We start from the raw sequence: 22,833 nt of genomic DNA on the forward strand, positions 1-22,833 counted from the left end.
CGGCTGCTGGTTCTTTAGCTCCCGTTGGCCGCACTGTCATTTAGCAGCAGCTCGGCTGCCCAGCACCTTTCGTGTGAGGAGTTGGGGACCTTCTGCGGCGTTGCCTTCTCCTGCAACATGGGCGCTCTGGATCCTCCCCGGAGCGCTGGAGAGAGGAGGCTTAGCTTGGGGTAAATGCATGGAAGTTTGGGTGGCCGGCCCTCTGTTGTGAGGGCTTCTGGCATCTGCGAGGCACGGCAGGCTGGCCGGCCTCGCAGAAGGGAAGCGGGGCACCTCCGTTATGCCCCTGGGCTTTGAGTGAGGGAGCCTGGACAACAAAGCTTCCTCTGATTGTTAGAGAGGTGCCTGGCTCTCCAGCAAGGGCTTGGTGCCCAGGCTCTTCCATGGAGCTGGTGACAATGGGGGTAACAGGGCGTTATCTGGGACGCCTGGGCTGTCCTTCCCCCAGCCGGGAACCCGTGGCAGGGCTGAAGGTTCCTGTCCCACGGCTGTGGCACCCAGCCTTGCGCAGGCTTCTGCTCAGCTGCTGGTGAGCTGGGTGGGGAGGATTGTCTGGGCGCGTGTGGGACTGCCTGGGCGTGTGGAGTGTTGTGGTGGTATCTATCTACAGCTGCCTGCAGTTCCACCTGATGTCCCCCCTGCGCTGTGCGGATGCTTTTGGACTCTGCTGCCCAGTTCTTGGTGTGGAATTGAGAACAGGCTTGTCCTCGGCTTTGCAGGGACAGGGAAAGTGCAGCACTTCCAGGACCTAGGCCTGCTGGGAATCCTGTAGTCAGTGGTCGCAGCTTGTGTTTGAAGCTTCTATTTCTGTGCCTTGCTCTTCCTCCTCTGAGAAGTTCTCCTGGATGTGGTGAGGTGGGGGTGAGCGACTGGCTGGCAACTCACAGGCTCCTGTCTCCGATGCCCGCAGCACGTGCTCCTGTGCATGATGGATCTGCAGAGCCTGCTGAGGCTCCTGCCAGAGGAGTGGGGCAGAGTCCCCCAGCTCTGTGGGAAGCCCTGTGCTGGGAAGAGCCTGAGCCAGGGAATCGTTAGCCTTCCCCATGGTTACCTCACCTGCTCTGTCCTGCTCCCAGCATTTTCTTGAGGCAGGTTCTCTTACCTGTCGGTGTTTACTTGTGCACTTTAAAGAAAAAAAAAAAAAAAAAAGGCAGTTTTTAAAAAGCTTTTCTCCTTCTACTTGACTGAATGTGGCTTGGACTCTGTTGCATGCAAACAACTGTCCTTCACGATGTGCAGCATTTGCTGGAATCTTGCGTGGAGCCTTCCTGGAAGGGGTGGGAGGATGAAAGCGCTTGCTTAGTGGAGTGTGCTGGGCTGCCACAGAGGGGTGAGCCTCCTCCCTTCCGACTTGGAGGTCAGGCCCCGATCTTTGTGGTTGAGGAACCCTTGAGGCCATCCCTTCCTTAAAGATGGGCTGGGAGTCACATGAATGGTCCAGCCCAGACCACGCAGCAAGCGTCTCTGTCCCTGGATTGCCTCTCATCTCTTCCCTCCTTCATCTCCTCTGGCATGGAGATAAGACCTTGGTCTATTGTATCTACACTAGGGGTGGCTTTAGGACATCCAGAAAATAATAGCATAGCTTGGACCATGCCTGGAAGGCTGTTGGCTTCTCAAAATAGCTTACCAGTGTCTGTGACCTTAGGGGAGAGCACTGGTTAAATCTCTTGGTTTCTCTTCCCAAGAACCTCTTGTAACTGTCTCTTATTTACTGCTGGCAAGGATGGAGCCCTTTCCCAAGACTGCGGTGGTACTGTCTCCAGGGAGGTACAGAGCTCTCCTCCTGGCTCTAAAAATCCAGGTCTCTGCAGTGTGGTTGTTTTCCCCCATCCCTGCCTTGCTGACAGTGAGAAGCAGAAGTGTGGAACTGGTTTGGGTCCATAAAAGGAAACAGGTGTTGCCTGGATGCAGTGACAAAACCCAAACCTGTTGGGTGATTCAGGCAGCTCCTCTGTGTGTGACACAGGGCTTGGCTGGCGGAGGAGGTTGTCCTCTGGCACGGAGTGCAGGAATGTGTCTCGGCGTGAGGCTGTTGGAAAGGCGCTGGATTTACGGGCTCTGGACCAAAGTCCTTGAGTTCCCAGAGATGGCCACAACCTTCTCTTTGCTTCTTACCAACTGAGGAGGCTGTTTGGTGGGGGGGAAACTGTGTCTTGGAGCCAGTTCTTGTACTGGAAACTCCCAGAAGCAGGCTGATGAGTCTGTCTGGCTCCTGCCTGTCTTGTGCTTGTTGCTAATCTGCCTTCCTTCCCACCCAGGAAGGCTGCTGGTTCAGCACAGGCGTGCCTGTCCCTGAGCTTGCCCTGTTCAGTGGCTGCTGCACACAGGGGCTGACCTGTGGATTAATTTGCTGTCATGTTCCTGTGTGACCTCAGCCTTTTGAGTGGGCTTTGGGGTGGCAGTGGGTGCTGTGTGATCCTCCTGTAGTACAGCTCCCTGTCCCCGTTTCCCTGTGGAGGAAGTGGGAGTTTTCCCCACGAGGGATACGGCTTCCTCATTGTGGCCCATATGAAAACCGCACAGCGTGGAGGGGTGAGATGCAGTGGCTGCTGGGTGTGGGGGCAAACCGGTGACTAAGGAGCACAAGCTGTGAGGTCTGGTGCCAGGATGGGTGAACCCTTAACCAGGGTGCCTGTCACCTTTGCTTTCATCTGCTTTTTCCAGCCCAGAGCAGCAAGCAGCTGTAAGTCGGAGGTTGGCAGTGGGATGCCTGGCGTGTGCGGGCCTTGGACTGAGGTGGGAATGAACAGTCTCGGCTGCCCTGCAGGCAGCCTCCGTGCCAGCTTCCTCTGCCTCCAGGAAGGTGAGCTTCCTGGCAGTGAGAGAGGAGCAGTGGATGCCTGGGAGCTCGTCCCCGTGTCCCTAACCTTGTGCTGCAGGTCCATGGTGACTTTGCACTGCAGAGCTCTTACTGCAAAAATGCTTGTGCCAGCGTGGGCCTGGGGACCTGATCCAGGCTGAGCCCTTCACCCATACGTTTAATTTTAACAGTTAATTGCCCAGATGTTTGTGCTGATGGGAGAGCGGGATTTCTTTTGTGAAACCATAGCCCTGGCCTTTTGGTGTGGCAGAAGGTGGGGGTGGCTCTGAGGCTGTAGGGGTGCTGCTGGGGTGTTGGTAGGCATACAGGCATCCCAGCTGGCTGCAATGCTTAGCAAAACAGTCTTCGTGGGGTGCTCGACCAGGCCACGAGTGACTGGCTTTCCAACAGAAGCAGGGAAAGGTCTGGGCAAGTCAGGGTAGGGGGGTGAGCCCTGGGAACAAGTCTCCTATAGCCTGGCCGGGGTGGTGGTGCAGTCCTGGGAGCGCTTTTTAAACATCTGCAGCTCCAGGGTTGGTACGAGGGCATCCCTTTCTGGCCTGGCCCTGGGTGGGCTGGCTTCGGTGGCAGCAGCATGCTGGGTTCACATGGGTGAGGGCTGGAGCTGTTGTTGTGCCTCCATCCCAGCCCTGACTGCTCCTGTTCCTCTGGGCGTTGGCCCCAATTACAGCAAATGCTGCTCAAAGTTCATCAGCTTCCTGCTGCCGGCCCCTCCTGGGTGCGAGAAACCTGGAAGCAGCGTGAGCCTTACCTGCCTCTGCTGCTTCCTTGAGAGCTGGCAGTGCAGAGGAGGGCCGCTTGTGCCATGCGGGGGTGGAAAGCAGCCAGGACTATGGGGGGGAGCAGGCAGCAAGAGGAGTCGCTCTCCCCTCTCACCTCACGAGGCTTTTGCAACTGCAGAAGCACCTCCTTGAGTTGCTCTCCTCTCTCATTTCATGCAGCTTTTGCAGTTGCAGAAGCACCTCCTGGGTAGGAGAGCGATAACCTGGGGCGAGGGGGGTGGGCTGCCTCCTGGGAGCCAGGTGGACTGGTGTGGGAGTTGGATAGCCTCAGAGCAGATGACTTTGGAGAACTGATTCCCACCCTGCCCAGGAGGAGGAAGCCATCTTGCTGTCCTGAGCTGATGTGTTTTCCTCTCGCCTCTGTCTTGTGTGGTGCTTGGGCTGGTCTTTGCTGAGAAGAGCTCCCAGACCCCTCAGCTGCTTCCCCACTGGTGCTCCCAGCTCCTCTCCTGGCCCAGTAGGAAAGGGGAGATGGTGGTGCTGGGCAGCTTGCGCATGTGGGTAGCTGCAGTGGGTGGGAGGGAGTGTGTCGAACTGCAAAGACAAGTTTTTCCGACCTGGAAGGGTGGGTCACCGGTTGTGTTTGCATGCTGCTGGCAGGCCCCTTGCCCAGTGGAGTAACACATTCTTGTGAGCATGTTGCTGCACGCAGTGCTGCTTGCCATGCCTGGCTCCTGCTGCGGGCAGGCTGACTCGCTCTGGGGGGAGAGAGATGTCATCCTGCCTCTTGCTAACCGGGGTCTGATGGGGGAGGAGAGGGACAGCCAGCCTGGGGGTGGTTCTGGGAGAAATCCTCTCTGATGTGGGGAGGGTGCCTGTTCCAAGCTGGCTTTGTAGCCCTCCTTCCTCTCCTTCTCTCTCCCCCCCCTCTACTTTTACCTGCAGGAGGGAGCACCCTGGGCCCTGCAGCTCTCCTCCAGAGCACACTGGTATGGCAAACGGAGAAACCTGCTCTCCCTTGATCTCTGCCCAGTGTCTGTCTCCAGCAGCTGGCTTGGGTGGAAAACCACTTCCCTTCTCTATTCTCCTTCCTTTGGTAGGGAGAGGAGCTGCCCTGGGCAGGGCAGGTGCATGGGCCCAGGGAACAAAGCTGCGGCAGCAGTCTTATGCCATGAGGGGGGCTCGTGGTTTGGCTTCCCAGGGATGTCCCCATCCTGCCTCTGGGAGACTTGGGAACACCACAAAGTATTGGGTGGCCCTGTTTGTGTGTGCCCGCTGGCTGGTGGAGTTGCGCAGACAAGCAGACGAGGTGTGTGAGGGAAGGCTGGAGAGCGGCAGTGTGTGCTCGCTTGTGGTCTTAGCGAGCAGCTGTCGTGCTGGAGTGATGGTGTTAGTGCCTCCTCAGCTCTGCAGATAACAAGCCCATCTCTAGGGCGCGGTGGGCCCAGCCATGTCCTCATGGGGTTGGAAAACAGCATCTTCCACCCTCTGCTTGTAGGATACTCCCAGCCCTGGACGGAAATGCAATACCACTATGGACAAGGAGCCCTCGTATGTCTTCCCCAGAGGCAGGATGCTTCCAGCAAGCTGGCTGGGTGTCTGGTCTCCTGGGTGGACTGTGCTAGCCTCCTGGCTGGCATAGCTGGCCGAGGCTGGGCTGGTGGTGGCTGTGCCTGGTGTTTCCAGCCTGGTTCCAGGGCATCTGCATGCGGGCCGGGGGTGGTGGGGAGTGGCCCTTGGCAGGACGTTGTGTTTAGAAGCTTACAGGAAAGGGAAGTCACGATGTCATGTCCCGTCTGACCAGGAAACGCAGGTTTCCTTCCCTTCGGCTCGCGCAGGAACCTGGGAAGCGCTTCTCAGCAAGCACGTTGGGGGAGCGCTGGCAAACAGATCTGGCACCGGCAAAGAATTTGGGCAGGGGGTTGGGGTGGGATGAAGTCCTGCCACCTCTCTGAGCATGGCCTGGCCTGCTGTCTTGTTTGTCCCTTGCTGCTGTGTATGAGCGCTGGCTCATGCCAGCCTGTCTGTGCACCTCGCCCAGCCATGGGCACTAAGGGGACTTGGAGCACTGTGGGGGACTCGCTGTCACCTTGCCACAGCCCATCGGCAGGGCAGCAGCCCCCTTCCCCACCCCCAGCCATGATTCAGTCTCTGGCTCTTCCTGATGCTTCCCTGGTGGCTTTCCTTCACCCATTCATTACTCCTCTTGGCAGGGCCCTCGAAGTTGTCTCCGAGTGCAGACACACACATGCAATTAGAGAGCAGGGCACCTGATGAGGTCATGCTGAATGGAGCTGGGGTTTTCAGCCTGGCCCCTGGGTGATTCGTGCTGTGACTCAGCCTGCTGGCTGCCCTACCTGCTTGGGGAGTCTGGAGTGGCCGCGGCGAGGGGTGGGCGGGGGGGGGGGGGGTCTGGCTTCTTCTGGGCGACTCCCTTGGGCAGCCCCTGCAAGGGCAGTTTAGCTTAATCTCAGCAATTCCCTCCTTGCTGCTCCTGCACTGAATGCTACTTCGCTGCCTGCCTGTTTGCTCAGCCTGGGGAGGGGTGTGTGGCTTGTCTGGCAGAAGGAAGGGCACCCTGTCTGCCTCTGGGGTGTCCTGGTCTCCCATGGGCTGGGGGGGGAGTGGGGGCAAGGAGACCCTGCGTCGGGTTGCTGGGATGGGTGGGCGGCCCTGGGCTCCTGCCCTTCTCCATATTCATGGTCGTGGTTCCTTGGTGACTTGAATGCTCCTTGCGGGGAGGGTGGATAACGCAGGCTGGCCTCCTGGGTTGGGTGCTCTCCAGATGAGCCCAGCGGTGCAGTTCCCATACTGCTGGTGGCGTGATTCCCACTATGCTTCCAGTCCCTTGTGCCTTTGTGCACTGGTCGGAGCAGAGTAACTGCAGCTGAGTTGGGGCTGGGCCCTGGGACCCAGCCTGGCTGCAGGTGTCGGGAGAGGAAATGATCTTGAGTGGCTTCCCTGGGAAGGGGGATGCGGGGCTGTGGCAAGGGCTCTGTGCTGGGGAAGGGGGCCCAAATCCATGTGTCTGGGTGCTGGGCTGGCACTGAGTCGTCTTGCTGCTCTGCATCCCAGGCTCTGCTGGGCAGGGGCTGTTCAGGGTGGCAGCTAGCTGCGCACGCTTATGCCCATGGCCTGATGGAGGGAGGCTGCCCTTACTGGGAATGCTGGCCACTGGGCTGCGGCCCCTCTGCTTGGGGGCAGCCAGCAGCAGATGTGAGCCCTTGAAGAGCTAAATCTGCTCCTGGGCCAGGGTGCTGGAGCAGCTTCACCCCATCTGCCATGCCCTCATCCCTCTGCTTGGGCTTGGGGTGGCAGGGGGAGGCAGCTCCTTTGGTGCTGCAGCCTCGGATTTAATTGAGGGGGACTTTGCTCCCTGGGCTTGGCTAGCACAGCCCTTATCTCTGCAGAGCTGGGCTGGTGTTTGTTTTTGCTGTGGGAGAGAGGCAGCTGAATGGGAAAGTTCAGCCCGGTGGTGGGTGGGGGGAGAGACGGGTGAAGGGCCGGGACACTGGCGTGGCTGGAGCTGGGGGGCAGCACTGACCTTCAGCACAATGCTGGGGCTCCAGCTGAGCCCTGCAGGCACGGGGACATCTCATGTCCCCTATCAGGGTGGCTGCTGTTCCTTGGGCACAGCAAGGAGCCGGGGAGCTGCCCTGCTATCCTGTGGCTCACCTGCTGCTCCTCGGGGTGGCAGAGCCGGGGGGCTGCCCCCCCCCCCCCCCCCCCCCCCCCCTCCGCGGGGCCCAGGAGCCGCCTGGGTGAAGCAGGAGCCTGCTGGCTGCCGAAGCGCGGCCTGCCCCGGGAATGCTCTGGCCCGGTTCCCAGAATCCGGCGCTGGGTGTTTGTTTGCTGCTGCGCCCCTGAGGTCTGGTGCTACTGTGACAGGAAGCAGGAACGCCGGGGGGAGGGAGGCCGGCCGGCTGGGGATGTGCCTGTGAAATCCCTTTGTCCCTGCCGAGCGCTCAGCTGCAAATTCCCACAGAGAAGAGAGAGCCGCCTTTGTGCTGCTGAAGGGCTCCCAACATGTGAATCTCCTGGGCCCGGGGGCTGGGGGTGCGAACTGTGGGGCTGGCCCTTGCTTGGTGCGGAGGGGTGGCAGGGACCCTTGCCTTGCTGCTGTCCCCAGGGTGGGGGGATGCATGCAGCGGTACCCAGCGGGAGCAGGGCTGTTGGGGCATCCTAGGGCAGCTGGATGTGGCGGGATGTTGCTGGCAAGAAGGCTCCAGCTCTGTGGCTGTCCCACTTGGGGATTGCGGGTGGATGGTGTCTCTGCCTGGAGCCCAGCGACTTGGCTGCCTTCCTGCTGGGAGGGATGCTTGTCCTCTGCTTTCTGAAAGTGCTGAGGGAAGCTTGGTCTCCCTTCCACTTGATGTAGTGCTGGCTGCTCCTTCCAGCCAGCGGAGCAGCCAGCGCTTCCGTGGCCGGTGTAGAGGGTCGGCAGCTCTCCCGGCCTGCTTGGAGGGAAGGAACTCCTCCTGTGCTGTCCCAGCTGTGCTCAGGAGAGTGGCCAGTGGCCCCCCTTGCGTGCCCGGGAGGACAGCTGCCCCGCAGCCGGATTGCTGGCATACCAGCAGAACAAGCCTTGCTCTCTGTGGCCGACGCCACGCTGCTCCTTTCTCCTGCTGTCCCCGCTCGCCTGCCTCTCTCCCTTCATCCCACCGGGGTGGCAAACAGCACCGATCCAGTGACCTCAGCCAGGCCAGGGCCAGGCCCCTTCCCCAGGGTTTTGCAACCCCCAGCTGTGTCCAGACCCGTCTGCTATTCTGCATTCTTGAGCCCCCTGCCCTTGCTGGGGGGGGGGAACGACACACACGCCTGCTTCCTCCCCTCCAGCCTGCAGCGCGGCCCCACCCTGCCCCTTATCTCTCTCTCCTTATCGTCCTCTGCTGGCTGCGGGCCCGCTCCCTTATAAGGTGCGGTGCCGCGTCCCTGCTTGCATCTCCACAGGTAACTCCCCTTTCTGGAGGAAGGCTTTCCTAATGGAGCTACGTGGCCTTCGTCCCTGCTGCTGGGGGCGGCAGGCGAGGTAGACCAGGTGGCGATCCTGCTGCTGGTCCAACCAGTTGGGCACGACGGGCGGAGGCGAGTGGCAACCTTCCTGCTCCCTTCCCGCTGCCGCCCGAGGCGGCTGCTCCTGGTGGTTCACCCGCCTGGCTCTTGCCGGGGCCGGGTGCCTTGGGCATGGCTCCCCTGAGGAAGGTGGGGCTGGGCTGGGGCAGGTAGGTCCCCAAGGCGGTGTCTGACCCGCCTGTGGGAGCAGCTCTTTCCTGCCCGGGGAGGGCCAGCTGGGCACCCGCCCGCCTGTCCAAAGTCCGTTGTGCCTGCACTCTGTAACCTGCCTCGGGGGAGAGCCCTTTGCAGCGGGGCAGGGGGCTGAGAAAGCAGCTGAAACCCTCTGCAGGAGATGGGGGAGCCTCTCCCCTAGAGTGGGGTCTGGCAGGGCTTGGGCAGAGCAGGCTGGGGAGCGTGGGCAAGGTGGCTTGCACAACCTGGAAGCGAGGACGCATCTGCCCAGGCAGGTGGGTCCCTCCCTGGTGTGGTGGGAGCTGGCAGCGCGGGGTGTGGGCATGTTCCTGCCTCTAGGGTGGTGGGAGAGAAACAGCTGTGCCAGAACTTCCCATCACCCACACAGGGATGTGGGAGCTACTGCCCACCATCAACTGTCCTCCTTCCCCAGTGGCCTGAGGGCTGTTGTGTTCTCCTGAACTGAATGCAGAAGCAGACAAGATGGGGATGAGCTTGGGCCCGTGGGGTCTCTTGCAGTACCTTGCTGGCTTGCTGTGCCTTGGCTAGTGTTAGTGCTTGCTGCCTTGGGCAGGCTGAGGTCTAAGGACTGATGTGTGAGCCTAGACCCTGCGCTCAGGGTGGTGGAAAGATGCCAGAGATGCTGGCTCATTTATTTTTTAGCTAATTGAGACTGACCAGAAGCCTGTGGTGAATTAGCAGGGCTGTGAACCTGTGCAGAGCAAGCAAGTGTAATGCACTGCAAGTGCTCGGACAATTGCAGGCTTGAATTATTGATGGGCTCTGTTTTTCCTGAGTGCATCATGATAGGCAACTGGAACCAGGAGAATTTGTTGCTTCCTCTCTTGAGGATAGGGGGGGGTCTGGTGCTGAGAGCTGTTGATGTTTGCTTTTGAAGGGCGGGCAGCCAGCTGGCTCTCCTCAGAGTCCCTCAAATTGATAGGGCAAAGCGAATTATTTGAGCGATGTTGCTGGCTTTCTTGTATAGTCGGTGCTGGGGACTGTGTTGGAGCAGGAGCAAGTTCCTCAGGCAGTGCATCCCTTCTTGTCAGTCTGGCAGGTGGGTCTGGCCTGGGAGCCTGGAGCTGCTGGTGTCCCTGCAGGGGCTCAGCCAGCCTGGGTGAGGGGCTGTGTCCTTCCTGGCTCTGATCATGGCTGGTGGTGACGAGCTGGAGGAGAAGGGCTGCTTTGCTCATGCCTCACAGCAGCGAGGGGGGCTGCGAGGGGTGTCCAGCTGTGGTGACGAACCTTGCCACTTGCTTAAGAGGTGCCTGGGGGACACAAACAAGCAGTAAAGCTGTGGGGAGGGCTGGGACTTGGCAGTCAGAGCTGATGTGACTCTGTCCCCCCCCTCACTGGTGGCAGAGAGCTGTTGGGAGTGAGCGCCTGGTGTGTTGCTTAGCAGAGAGCTGGGGCAGGGCTGATGTGGCAGAGGTGGTTTCTGGCTTTGTAGGTGCTTGGGTTGAACTTTGCCCAAAATCCTCCATGCTGAGGGAGTGGCCTTAGCTTCAGGGAACCCAGGACCATTGGGTGGTAGCTCTCTGGGGTCTCGGGGTGCAGAGCAGGGGGCTGGAGCAGGTCCTTGGAAAGACCCAAGAAGAGGGCTGTGTGCTCGAGATCCCCTGCACTGCTGTGGGTGCTACCTGTCAAGCCTCCTGCCTGTGTCTTGTCTGCTAGATCTTGTCCATTCTCCCTGGCCTGTGGTGTACAATTCCCCATCTGCTGGCTCGGTCTGGGCCCCGGGGTTAATCTTTCTGTGGCTGACAGGGAAGCACTCCTTGTGGGGAGCCTTCAAGGCTTGATCTCCATCCTCTGGCAGAGGAGAGTGCAGGTGAGCTCTAGGTGGGTATGGCTGTGGTTTGGCCCTGGAAATTATTTTTCCAGGCAAAGTATTTGTTCTGGGGGAAGGCAGTCCTGCAGAGAAACAGGGGCAAGGGGTTTTGGAAAAATGTGCCATGTCAAAGCTGCCCCAGTGGAAGAGCTCTGGAGGGCTTGGTCAGGGTTTAGGGTGTCCTTTTGGCTAGTACCAAGTCTTTAGTCCAGCCAGGAACATTATGGTGGGTACCTGCCAAGGGAAGCTCTGTGCATACAAATTAGCTTGTGGATGCCTCCCTGCCGGCAAGGAGGCTCTTCTCTGAAGGCACTGTATGTTGGATGTCTCTCTGGTGGACCTGCTCTGGCTTCAGGACCTCTGGGTGCAGTGGCACAGGAATGTGCTGGTGCCAGGAAGTTGAGAGATCAGGCCAGAGGGATTGGGATGTAAAGCTTTCTTCGAAGCTGCCTTGGTCCCTGGGGGTCCCCTCTTACTGATAGCCACAGGGGAAGTGCTCTGGTTCTTCCTTTGCCTTGGGGCAGAAGTTGCTCTAGGGTGTATTTTGTCTTTAGACTTTTTGTGTTGCCCTGTACTGAGCCAGCTGAAATATTTTTGGCTTGCTGGGGTTTTTAAGTAACGGGTGTGTCAGCAAGTGCCTCTCTCATGATGAAAAGGCTTTAATGCAGCCGTCCTCAAAGACGGTCAGGGTCTGGCTTTGGAAAAATGCTCTGTAGTTGTATCTTCAGAGGCTGGGGAGGAGGGGGGAATGGGCACAAAGCAATCCCAGGAATTTCACCCTTGTGGGATCCTGTGTACTTGGCTTCGAGCTGTCGCAAGCAGCTCACTGGCTGGTGCGATCAGGCTGTGGAGCTGAGGCTCTCATCTTCCCTCCCCTCCCTGTCTTGCTTTGAAGGTGACCGGCACCCTAAGCTGGCATCAGGAGGCGGTGAGGTGCTGTGCAGTGCCCAGGAAGCCCCTGTCCCTGAAATGCTTGTGTGTGAGCCACTGTGGGAGGGATCTGGGGCAGATTCTCCACAGCTGGGAGGGCATAAGGCTGAGTGGCTGTTTGGGGTTTGTGTGTTAGCCAGCTGTAAGGGAAGGGCTGTGCTCCAACCTGGGATGGCGCTAGCATGCGTCTGCGGGGAGAGCTGGGGACAGTGCTTGCTAACCTCTCTGGACCTGGCACTGCCTCTTGGTAATTATGTCTTTAATCCTGGATCGATGAAGACTAGATGGCTGGAATGAGAGCAGAGGGAGGTGGTGTGTCCTAATGGCGAAGGCCTCAGGAGGAGAGCTGGGATAGCCCACTCAGGCAGCGGGTACCCTGTTCTCCTGGCACCTCTTGCCCATGATGGAGCCATGCCTGCTGTTCAGGGCAGGAGTGACAACCATGCATGCAGAGCAGGCTCCAGATGCTCGAGAGTCACTACGCCACTGTTTAACATCGCCTGATCCTGTGGCAAGACCCTCGGGTGGCTACTCCTGAACATCAGCTGGTCAGTGTCAATGGGTCTGCAGAGCCATGGGCTCCAGCCAGCCCTCCTGACGAGCTCCCTGAAAGCCCCTTGGCAGCTTCCTCTCCCTGAGGCTTTCTGCTCTGGCCTGGTGGCCCAAAAGGGAACGGGGGGGGGGGGGGGAGCTGTGTGTCCCATCCCCCACCCCCCGTACCTCCTCCTGCATGGGCTGGAGGGACATTTGTGAGTGCAAGGGGACAAGGAGAGCTGGTGGGTGAGGGATCTATCCTGTTCCTTCCCCCTGCTGTTGTGTTTACTCCCTGTGGAAGGGATGGGAAGGAAACAGCCTCACAGCTGCTCTGGCCCCTTATCGGAGGCCCTTGAAGGCCCTGCAAGTTTCATTGTTAGCTTCCATGTTCTCTGGGCGGTGTTCCCAGGGGACGTGCAGAGGTGGGAACCCAGGGCTGGGGAGGCGTTGCTGGCTGTGCGAGGCCTGCCCAGCAGCTACGTAGGGCTGGAGGAATCTGCTGGGGTTGCTGTCTCTCCTCTATGTAACCCTGCTGGTCTGTGTTCGCTGCTCGGAACTGAGGCTGCTCGCAAGCAAGTGAGCTGGTTCACAAGAGCAGGGTCTCAGCTAAATCCCTCCTTGAAGCCAGTATGTTGGCTCCATCCTCGTGCACTCCAAAAGTCTGTCTCTTCTGTGTAGAGATAGTTGAGGGCTGGCTGGGGAGCTGTTACACAGCAGCACAGCTACTTGGGCAAGGCCATGTCATGGAGGATCCCTTCTCTGTAGAGGGGCTGTTCCTATCTTTAAAAGGGCTTAGTGAAATACTGCTCTAGAAACCAATTGCGACAAGCCAGTGGGGCTTCTGGCTGGGGTTTTGGGTGCTCCAGTGGTGTAGGGTATCTGAGTGGTAGGACCATCCTCTGACCTGCTGGAGAAGTCTGGGATGTGGCAAGGAGATGTGCTTCCTTTCTTGGGGGAGAGGGACTAGGTCAGTGGTGCAGGCTGCTTTTCCCCAGCACCTGGCCGGCTGCAGCAGCCTCCCTGCAGTAGGACTGTGGAGCTGGGCCCTGCAGACCTGCTTCATGTCAGTGTGGACTGACAGTGGCCTTCAGTGAGTCACAGAAGGCGGAGAATCTGTGTCCCTGCTTGAAGTGGGTGGATGCCCACTGAAGATGGGGAGTGTTTGGCTCAGGGGTGAGAGTTGGGATGTGTCAGCACCATTCTGGGAGGCACTAAGTCTCTCCTTCAGAGGATCTCTGTTGCAAATCTGTGGGGCAGGTGGGACCTTGGAGCAGCAAGGGTCAGAGCCGTTCCTGTTTCCATACAAGGCTTGGGGAGTCCATCTGTTGAAAAAAGCCTTAGGGCATACCTGTTGCAAGGTGGGAGGAGTGGAAAGCTGCATGCATGAGCCAGGAGTCATGTCTGGGAGCCTCTGAAAGCTTGCTTGGACTCCTGAGCCGAGAGTGGTGGGCTGTGTTCCTCCTGGGGTGTGGACTGGCCAGTGAGCATCCCGGCCCACGTTGGGCTGGGGTAGGGTGCTGAGAGCTGGAGCGAGTGTGTGCATGCCATGGCTTCATCTCTTGCTGGGCACCACATGGGCATGAGTAGAAGAACTGGATTTTTTTTTTTATTGATCAAGGCAGATTACAGGATGGTGGTGACCAGATGTTCAAATGCACTGCAGGCGGCTTCCAAAGCACTTGGAAAAAATCCACCCTGCTTCGCTGGGTTCAGTCATGGTGGTGCCACAGTGTCTGATAAGCGCCAGGGTTGCCTGTGTCCGAGGGAAGCTTTGGGGGGGCAGAGTCGCAGGGAGGAGTGGACTTGGGAGTGGGGGAGGCATTTCAGGAAGCGCTTGATCTGGATACACTTGAGATAGTATGGGAAATAATAAAAAAATCAAAAAGCCCTGCTCTGAGCTCCTCTGAGCCAGCATCTGCTGCAGGCCGGGACTGGAGAGGTAGGGCTGCCAGGGAGTGTGGGGCTGTCTGTGGGAGGTGGATGGGACAGGGCTCTGTGGAGGGGTGATACTGCCCATGCTGTCAGTCCCAGGTCGCTGTTACAGCCACACCGGGGCGGTGGCAGTGGGGGAGTGGGCAGAGCTGATGCTGGAGACCGTGGGAAAGCAGTTTCTGTGCTGCTGCTTGGCTTGAACGAGTCCCCACATGCCTGCCATGACAGCATGGGTTTGGGAAAATCTGTGATGGGCTTGCTGGGACTAGGCTGGGCTGGGAGGGGGGTGGAGGGCTGAGCCCTTGCCACTCCTCTCTGCCTGTGCCATTCCCCTGTCAGTGGGGAACAGTCGGAGATGCTGGGGTCTCCATGGAGCTGGGGGCTGCTGTGGGAACAGTGCTGCATTTGCCACCCTACTGGCCCTCTCCAGACACTGCTCCATCTCTTGGAGAAGAGGGGGTGGGAAAGAGGAGCCCGTTTCTCCAGTCTGTGGCCTGCCCTGCCTTCTGTTTTGAGTTTGCTTGTGTGATTTTTTTGACCTCCTGTCCTGCTGTCCCTGCAGCTCTCTTCCCTCCTGCTTCCTCACTGTGGTGGCTGGGCTATTTCTCCCATGACTCTCTGCGTCTAGACGTGGCTGTCCCGTGCCTTTGCCAATCAAACCTGAACTTCCTCCTCTAACAGGTCTGTATGAAAGAATATTGCTTTTCTCTATCAAAATATGTTGATTGTGGTGTGCTTGATCACTGTTCTCCTTTGGGAGGGGATGTTGGAAGGGTCCAAGCCAATGCCTGTCCCTAGATCTGTGGACTGAAGACCTCCTGGGGTTGCTGCAGCCTTGAGAGCCCCGGTGAGAACCTGGAGGGTGGTGAGTTTTGGCAGCAGTCAAAGGGCTCATCCCCCTTTAGGGGGATCCTGTCCCACTTAATCCCCTTTCCTGAGTAGGAAGGAGCTGTGGAGCTGGGGCTGTCTCCCCACCTCTTGTCACACTGGGGTGGAGGAAGCAGATAAGTGACACAGCCCTCTCCCTCAGCCCTTCCCTGGAGGAAATAATGGGATGTGGGTCACTTCTCATTCTGTGGGAGAGTGTCCCCTCTTCTGCCCCAGGGACATACCCTCCCCTCCTGCTATGGCCTGCGGGCAGCTTTTCCTTGTAGGGGAAGTTTTCCTGCAGCCTGAGGGGGGCCCCTGTGGGAAGAGGGAACCTCAGCACACAGTAGCTCTTCTGAACCTGGCTGAAGCCCAGCTGTTTGGTGTGATGGGGGAGGACCTCCTGCCCCCTAAGTGCCACTTCTCCAAGCTTAAATGCTGGGGCAAGGAAGCATCTGAGTCATGCCTGGGGCTGTGCTGCTCTTGAGACCCTCTTGCCAGCTCTCTGGTGGTGGGTGGGAATGGGCGTTAATGCCATAAGATAATTTTTTTCTTGTTCTGAGAATCTGTCTTAATGAAATCAGTCTCTTCTGACCGCTCTTCTCTCCTCCTTTCCTCCTCCAAATCTTGTGCAGTGAAGAGAGGGGCTCCTGCCCTTCTGGGTCAGTTTTCTTCCCCTCACATTGACACCGAGCCACCTCTGCTTGTGCCTCCCTGTGCCCTCCGCCCCTGCCCTGCCCATCCTGGGCACCCATCACCCATGGACGACTCAGAAGTGGAGTCGACCGCCAGCATCCTTGCCTCTGTCAAGGAGCAGGAGGCACAGTTCGAGAAGTTGACCCGGGCGCTGGAGGAGGAACGGCGCCATGTCTCAGCCCAGCTGGAACGAGTCCGGGTCTCCCCACAGGACGCCAGCCCGGGCTTGGCCAACGGCACGCTCACCCGGCGGCACCAGGTAAAAAACCCCCTTGGCAGAGGTGGGTGCGGAGGCTCCCAGAGCCCCTGTCTGTGTCAGTCCTGCCTCGGTGGGGGCAGCCCTGGGCCCGGCTCCCTTCCTTTGGCCCTCCTTGGATACGTGAGGTGGAGCAGGGCTAGGCCGGTCTTGTAACACTGATGGTGCTGAAAGTGATCTGGGGATGTGCAAACCTACTTCGGCAGCCAGAGTCTTCTGGGGAGGAGCCAGCCTGGAGGGTCTTGCTACCAGGTCAGCTCTGGTTTCGTTTTGTGAAGGTTGGAGGCTGTCTGTATTCAGTACCTGGGCACCTTTGCTCCCCATCCCACTCAGCTTCTTGGAAGGTGGCCGAAGTGCAGGGGTTGGTGTATAGCTGTGGGGGAGTGCGCGTGTCTCACTCGTGTGACAATGGGCAAGTCCCTGGAGTCTCGGTCTATCACCCAAACAGCCAAACCAGGGCTGGGAGAAATCCCTTTTCTCTACAGGCCTGGAAGTGTGGTTTCGTCTGTCTTGGCTTGAGGTCTCTCTCCTGTTCTCACTTTCCCAGGCTCTGTTTTGGAGAGGGGTGCTCAGAGGGCTGGTGTGTGGTGGTGTGTAGGAGGCAGGTGCCTTTCTGGCTGTGGAAGGTGGTGGTGGTGGTGCTAGGAAAGATGTGTGGGTCAGGGAGAAGGAAGGGGTGGGCAGAGGGAGGAGCACAAGAGTCAAATGGTAGCACTCTGCAGTCAGCCGCCGAGCATCCACACTGTTCCCTTGCAGTTCTGGGGGGCCTCTGGGATGTCAGTTGCAGCTCCTGTGTCAGAAGATGTGGAAGGTCTCCAGGGCCGTGCTGGGGAGCAGGGAGGGGTCTCGGCCATTCCGTCAAGAGTGTGTGGGCCCCGTGAGAGAGCTGGGATGTCTGGAGTGGGGCTGAATGGTGTGCCCTCCAACTCTTCCCCAGGCTGGAATGGGGGGTGGTTTGCTGCATGTCACACAGACCCCTGAGGAGTGTGCTGCTCTCCTAGGAGTGACACACGGGGTGTGCATTGGGTGCCTCTGTCAGATGCAGGAGAATGGCCTGCTTGGGTACTGGCAGGGAGCAGGGGGATGGCTATATGGGATCCTAGCAGTGAGAGATCAGTCTAGTAACAGGCCTGCTGTGATGCTGTGTCTTTCAGAACGGCCGTTTCTTGGGCGATGCTGACCTGGAAAGGCAGAAATACCCAGATCTGAAGCTCAACGGGCCACAGGTAAGGGCAGCTGAGCCCTCTGGCTGTGGGCAGCCTGCTTGCCCGGTGGCGTGTGCAGGGGGCAAGGCTCCAGTGTCCCCACCATAGCTGGGAGAGGGGGGAACTTGTGTTTCTAATGTGGCCTCCCTGGCTTGAAGGAGCTTTGGGTGTGGGGTTGTTGATACCCCCTCCCATGCAAGAGGATGTCAGGGCTCCCTGAGAGGTGAGGTCTCTGGGCTAGCTGACTCCAGGGAGGCTCCTGTTGGTGGTGGGGGGCTGACTGCCTGTCCCTTGCTCCCTTCAGGACCACAGCCACCTCTTGTACAGCACAATCCCCAGGATGCAGGACCCGGGCCAGATCGTGGAGGAGACGTACACCATGGAGGAGGACCCAGAAGGGGCCATGTCAGTTGTGTCTGTGGAGACATCAGACGATGGGACAACCCGGCGTACAGAGACCACGGTACAGGCCTGGGGAGAGCATGGAGGGACAGGGCTCTGGCCGGGGACCATGTTGGCTGGGGTGCTACAGCAGTGATGTCTGCCAGCTTGCTGTGCTGTGAGCTGAAATGGGGTGTGAAATCTGCTTGGAGTAAGGTGCTAGGCTGGAAGGATAATCTAGGGATGCAGAGGTGTGGTAGATTTACTCATGAGAGTGTGTCCTGCATCCGTTCCTCTAGGTGAAGAAAGTGGTGAAGACAGTGACCACCCGGACGGTGCAGCAGGTGCCAGTGGGGCCTGATGGGTTACCTTTGGAAACCTCCCCCGTCACCAGCAACTACGTCCAGACCATGGACAGGAACTTCCGCAAGAATGGCAATGGGGGCCCTGGCGGCTACCTGAGCCAGCCAGGCACAGCCACCCTTCCTCGAAACTACCACTACCCCGACGGCTACGGCCGCCCCTATGAGGACGGCTACCCGGGCAGTGATCACAGCTACGGCAGCCTGTCCCGTGTCACCCGCATTGATGAGCGTTACCGCCCCTCCATGGACACCTACCGGGCTCCCAGCCGTCAGGACATCTATGGCCCCCAGCCTCAAGTGCGTGTCGGGGGCAGCAACATGGACCTCAACCATTTCCACCCTGAGCCATACGGCCTGGAGGATGACCAACGCAGTGTGGGCTTTGAAGATGTGGACTACGGGCTTATGTCGGACTACGGCACAGCCAGGCGGGCAGGGACCCCGTCTGATCCTCGGCGACGGCTCAGGTATGTGGCAGGAGGCACTGCAGTTGGGGATGCTATGGGGTCCCTTTGACTTCACCCTCTTTCGAGGAAGGAGAACAGCAGAGACAATACCATGAGCTGAGTCACATGCGGCTTGTGCAGGAGAAAACTTGCATCCGCTTCTAATTGTCTGCTTAATTGGTGGTTAAAACTCAGTGCTAATTGAGCCAGTCATCCTGCAGCAAGGAGTTCCACTGGGTGGTTGGATGTAGCTCCAGGCCCTTCCCTCTCTGTGCCACCTGTTCTGCTAGTGAGATGGCAGGCTCATCTGCGCTGCCCCAGCCTGGCTTATCCTGCTGGGAACCATGCCTGATGCGGGCTGTGTGGCACAGCCCTGCATCAGAAGTAGCAGCAGCCCCGCAATCGTGCTCTGGCTGAGCTGAGAGCAGTCCCAGGGAGCAGCGCTGAGCCCAGGGCTGGGGTGAGCGAGGCTCAGCCCTGAGTGCCCCGGGGAGCGTTCCTGCAGCTCGGCCCTTGTGCAGGGTGGGAGAAGCTGCTCAACCTGTTTGGCAGTAGCAGCTTCTCCCCCTCGTTTGTCTGTGGGTGATCTGCGGCTCCTCCAGCCTGACTGCTGAGCAACTGCCCCACCAGGCTGTGGCTGCCCTTGGGCAGCCAGAGCAGGGTCTTGGTGGCCCTTTAACTCCCCTGCCAGGCATGTGGCCAGGCATCCTGGGATGTTACATGCCTGAGGCTGTGACTCCTGTAGACTGGTGTCTTGTGCCAGCTGTGTCTCTTGCACAAACACTGCTGCTGCCTGCTTAAGCCTCTCAGCCTGCTCTGGTTGCTGCCTGGGTTGTCAAGCGGTGTTTTGGGGAGGTGCTAGAGGATGGCTCAGAGGGTGGTGAGGTAGGAATAGAGCAAGGGGCTGAGCCTGGGTCCCAGAGATGGGGAGGGGGTTGTGTCAGCAAGCTAGGATGGATGTACATCTCCTGAGTGCCCCGGGGTGGGAGAAGATGAGTAAGGCTGAGCACAGGCTGCTTAAGCTCCTAGGGCATAGAACAGAGGCAGGAGGGAGAGACCCAAGGGAAGGGAGGCTGTTGTCAGCCCCAGCCTGAGATCTGCCCGTCTCAAGGCATGTACTGTAAATCCATGGTAGCCCCTGGCTGCTGAAGGGACTAAAGGAGGAGCTTTGTCTGTCCTTTTGGTTTGTGCCAGCACAAGTGTTTCTGTTACTGTGCTGAACCAGTCAGGGCGGTTGTTCACCCAGATTGATTTCCCTGGCCTGCCTCACCTTGTGAAGTTTGTGCCGGCTAGAGGAGGGCAGGCAAGGCTGCTGGCCCCGCTGCATGCACAGACTCAAGCAGCCTGTGAGAAGCCAGTGTTAGCAGTTTTGAGCACATGGCTGTCATGGTGAGCAGCTTGGGCAGAAAGGATTAAGCAGGCATGTCTGACCTGTGGCTGCTTCGCTCCAGCCTGGGGCTGCAGAGGGAGTGAATGCCAGCCAAGGCAGAAACCTCTGGCTTGCAAACCTTCCCTGGGTTCATGTCCTGCTCAGCATGTAGGGGCAGGAGCCCTCCATGGATGGCCTGAACTGCTTGGGCTTTGAGACCCTGAGTCTGCTCTGACGGGCTGGATGGTGTCCATGCTCCTCCTGCCCCTCCAGATCTTGGAGAACAGGAGTTACAGGAGCCAGGTGTGGAGACAGGTGCAAGAGCTGCAGCTAAGTGGGAGACTGGGGGACTTGGGTCACAACAGAGGGAGAAGGTCCTACTTCAAGCATGGCCAAGGAGCAGCCCTAGTGGAGATGTCACCTTGTCCTGCAGGGATGGTGCAGGGTATGAAAGGTGGGTTGGTGTGGCCTGTGAGCAGGTTCTCCCTCCCCAGCAAGATGGATAAAGATCACCGCAATCTGTGGAATCCAGGCGCTGTTGAGCTTGGCTTGTCCCCTGCCTTCTCAGTTACCATCTGCACTCAGCCACCTGGCTTGCAGGAATGGGAACAGGCGAGATCAGCATCCCCCCACCTCAGATGTCTGTCTTGAGCAGGGGCCTGGCTGTTAATTACTTCCTTCAGGGAGACAGCTTGCCAGGCATGCAGGAGATGGAGCGTGTTGAACTGAGAGATGCAGTGAGTGCTGGCTACCATCGGCCACAAAGCATGCAAGTCACCTCTCCTGTGGCTCTTCTCAAAGCTCCCTCTCAGCAGGGGAAGAGGGAAGGGGGGTTCAGTGGCAGTGCAGGTTGTGATCCCCCCCCTGCCAACCCAGCCCCATCTCACCTGGAAAGGCAGGGTGGGATCCAGCACTGAATGACCCTCACGGCTGGGCAGAAGCTCCCTTTTGGGGCATGTGAGTCTTGGCATGGGAGCAAGGTCAGCTGCTGGCTGTGTTGACAAGCTTCGGGTGGCTTGTTTGCAGTGCTGGCACTCGCCTGCGTCTTGCTCCTGCCTTGTCCTGCTCTGGGGGATGGTGGTGGTAGTTGGCATGGTGCACTGAGCACCGTGTCCCGCAGCAGCGGGGAGTGACTCTCCGGAGCAGCTGGACTCCTTGGCATCTCTTGGTAGCTAGGCCATGTGGCAAGCAGCGCATTTCCCTGTTGGGACATGCTGAAAGCCAGCTTCGCAGCCCACTGCCACCACCCGTGGTGGTGCCCTGCGGGCAGCTCTGCAAGCAGCACCCCGGGGGGATGTGGCTGTGGAAGTGGCTGCCACCTGGAGCCGGTGGTTTTGGCGAGTCCTGTACCAGAGGCTGTAGGGGAAGCAGTGGTGTAGGGAGCAGAACCTGCTGCCATCCTTCATTGCAACTTTCCTTGCTTGCTCAGGGGCAGGGGGCTGCCTGCACCTGATTTGGGAGCTCATAAGGTGTCTGAGCAGTCCCTGTGGCAGATGTGAGCCAGAGGATGCTACCTTGTCTTGGACCTTGGTTGTGCGTCCTTGGTTGTGTGTTCTTAGTGCCCTGGCATGGCAGGGGTGACAGCAGTAGTCAGGCCCCTCCATTTAAGTGCCAAGTCCCCTCCCATCCCCTTCAGTTGGAAATCACTGGATTCTTCTCCTTGGGTGGAGGGAAGGATTGTATTGCCAGCGACTACAAAAATAGGGTGAGAATCTGGGATTTTGTGTTAAATGTCACCCATGCGCCAAGGTGACTAGTTGTACTTTCAGCTTCCATGTGCTTGGTGGGGCTCATTCCCAGTGCTGCTAGGTCTGTGGGTGAACCGCTCTTCACCAGGAGAGGGGGTGTGGGACCACAGCTCTTCCCTGCGTCTGAGCTGGGAGCAGTGAGGTTGATCCCTGGAGCCTGGCTGTCTCTTCATGCCTGACTAAGCCTGTCCCCTGGGCAGCAGTGCAACTTGTGTGTATTGCTGGGCATCTGCAGGCAAAAGAGTTTGAGCCCCATCTTGGGTAAAAATCTTTGTTCTATCCATGATGCTCTGAAGCAATGGCAGTGGCTTGGTCTGGCAGCAGCTCATGTGTCCTGGACTACTACGGGAGAGCCGCAGTGATGGGGGTGCAGTGTTGGATACAGCCAGACAGTGCAGCAGAGAACTGGGTGCCCTGAAGCTGGACTCTGGGTGCTTGCTGTACCCATGCAGTGCTGGTGTAATGGGCCTGGGGAACTCCTGGGTGACTTGCTCTCCCAGCAGTCTGTTGTGGTATTAACTTGCCCTCTAGTGGCTGCGGGCCCAAATGTTTTTCTGTGCCTCTGGGGCCAGCTCCTGCCTCCGTGGAGGTTATGCAGAGGTTATCTAGCCTCTGACCCAAAGCTAAACCCAGTGGGTGAGTGGGAAGGGACTGGAATAGTTGTTGAGGCTGCCTTCTCCTGGTGAAGAGCCGCCTGCTTCTGGAGCAGGCCTGGGGATGCATGGGGGGTGGCCTTCTGCAGCTACGGACTCCAGCTGGACCCTGTGTGGGGAGCAGGAAGGTGCCCCCACACCGCTCTGCCGCCTGGCTCCCAGCCCTTGATGGGAGTCTGCCTGGTGCACTCCAGCAGGGTAGTGGTGACTAGACACTGTGTGCGCTTCAGCCTGTCTTCTGTTGAGTTGGAGGGGGTGCAGCATCCCCCCCAGGTTTAGGGCTCACACTGACACCTGCTGTCTTCTCTCCTAGGAGCTATGAAGACATGCTGGTGGATGAAGTGGCCCCCGACCGGTACTACTGGGCCCCTCTGGCTCAGCACGAGCGGGGTAGCTTGGCTAGTCTGGACAGCCTGCGGAAGGGAGGTCCGGCCCCGGGTAACTGGCGCCAGCCAGAGCTGCCGGAGGTAATAGCCATGCTGAGCTTCCGTCTGGATGCCGTCAAGTCCAATGCGGCCGCCTACCTGCAGCACCTCTGCTACCGTAATGACAAGGTGAAGACAGAGGTGCGCAAGCTGAAGGGCATTCCTGTGCTGGTGGGGTTGTTAGACCACCCCAAGAAAGAGGTTCACTATGGTGCCTGTGGAGCCCTCAAGAACATCTCTTTCGGCAAGGACCAAGACAATAAGATTGCCATCAAGAACTGTGATGGGGTACCTGCTCTGGTGCGCCTGTTGCGGAAGGCCCATGACATGGACCTCACGGAGGTCATCACAGGTAATGGCTTCAGGGAGGAGGGGAGGGGCTAATCTGTTGGGTGAGGGATG

At 58.8% G+C, this 22,833-nt stretch overlaps 1 protein-coding gene across 17 annotated transcripts in view; it reads left to right on the plus strand.

Moving 5' to 3' along the window:
* Positions 1-22,833, plus strand: part of CTNND1 (catenin delta 1) — a 32,695-nt gene that overhangs the window by 1,093 nt on the left and 8,769 nt on the right. For 14 of the 17 annotated variants that reach the window (XM_030039387.2, XM_041129315.1, XM_041129317.1 and 11 more), the window contains 6 exons: positions 14,583-14,701; positions 15,523-15,842; positions 16,994-17,065; positions 17,349-17,507; positions 17,725-18,257; positions 22,320-22,783. In XM_030039387.2, the coding sequence (XP_029895247.1) occupies positions 15,648-15,842; positions 16,994-17,065; positions 17,349-17,507; positions 17,725-18,257; positions 22,320-22,783 (1,423 nt within the window). In that variant the 5' untranslated portion in view covers positions 14,583-14,701; positions 15,523-15,647. Of the gene's footprint in view, positions 1-14,582; positions 14,702-14,818; positions 14,886-15,522; positions 15,843-16,993; positions 17,066-17,348; positions 17,508-17,724; positions 18,258-22,319; positions 22,784-22,833 lie in introns of those variants that run through there. The other 3 variants (XM_041129313.1, XM_041129312.1, XM_030039398.2) reach the window with 3 other exon arrangements.

Source organism: Aquila chrysaetos, chromosome 16 (genome assembly GCF_900496995.4).
Source record: "Aquila chrysaetos chrysaetos chromosome 16, bAquChr1.4, whole genome shotgun sequence".
Lineage (NCBI taxonomy): Eukaryota > Metazoa > Chordata > Aves > Accipitriformes > Accipitridae > Aquila > Aquila chrysaetos.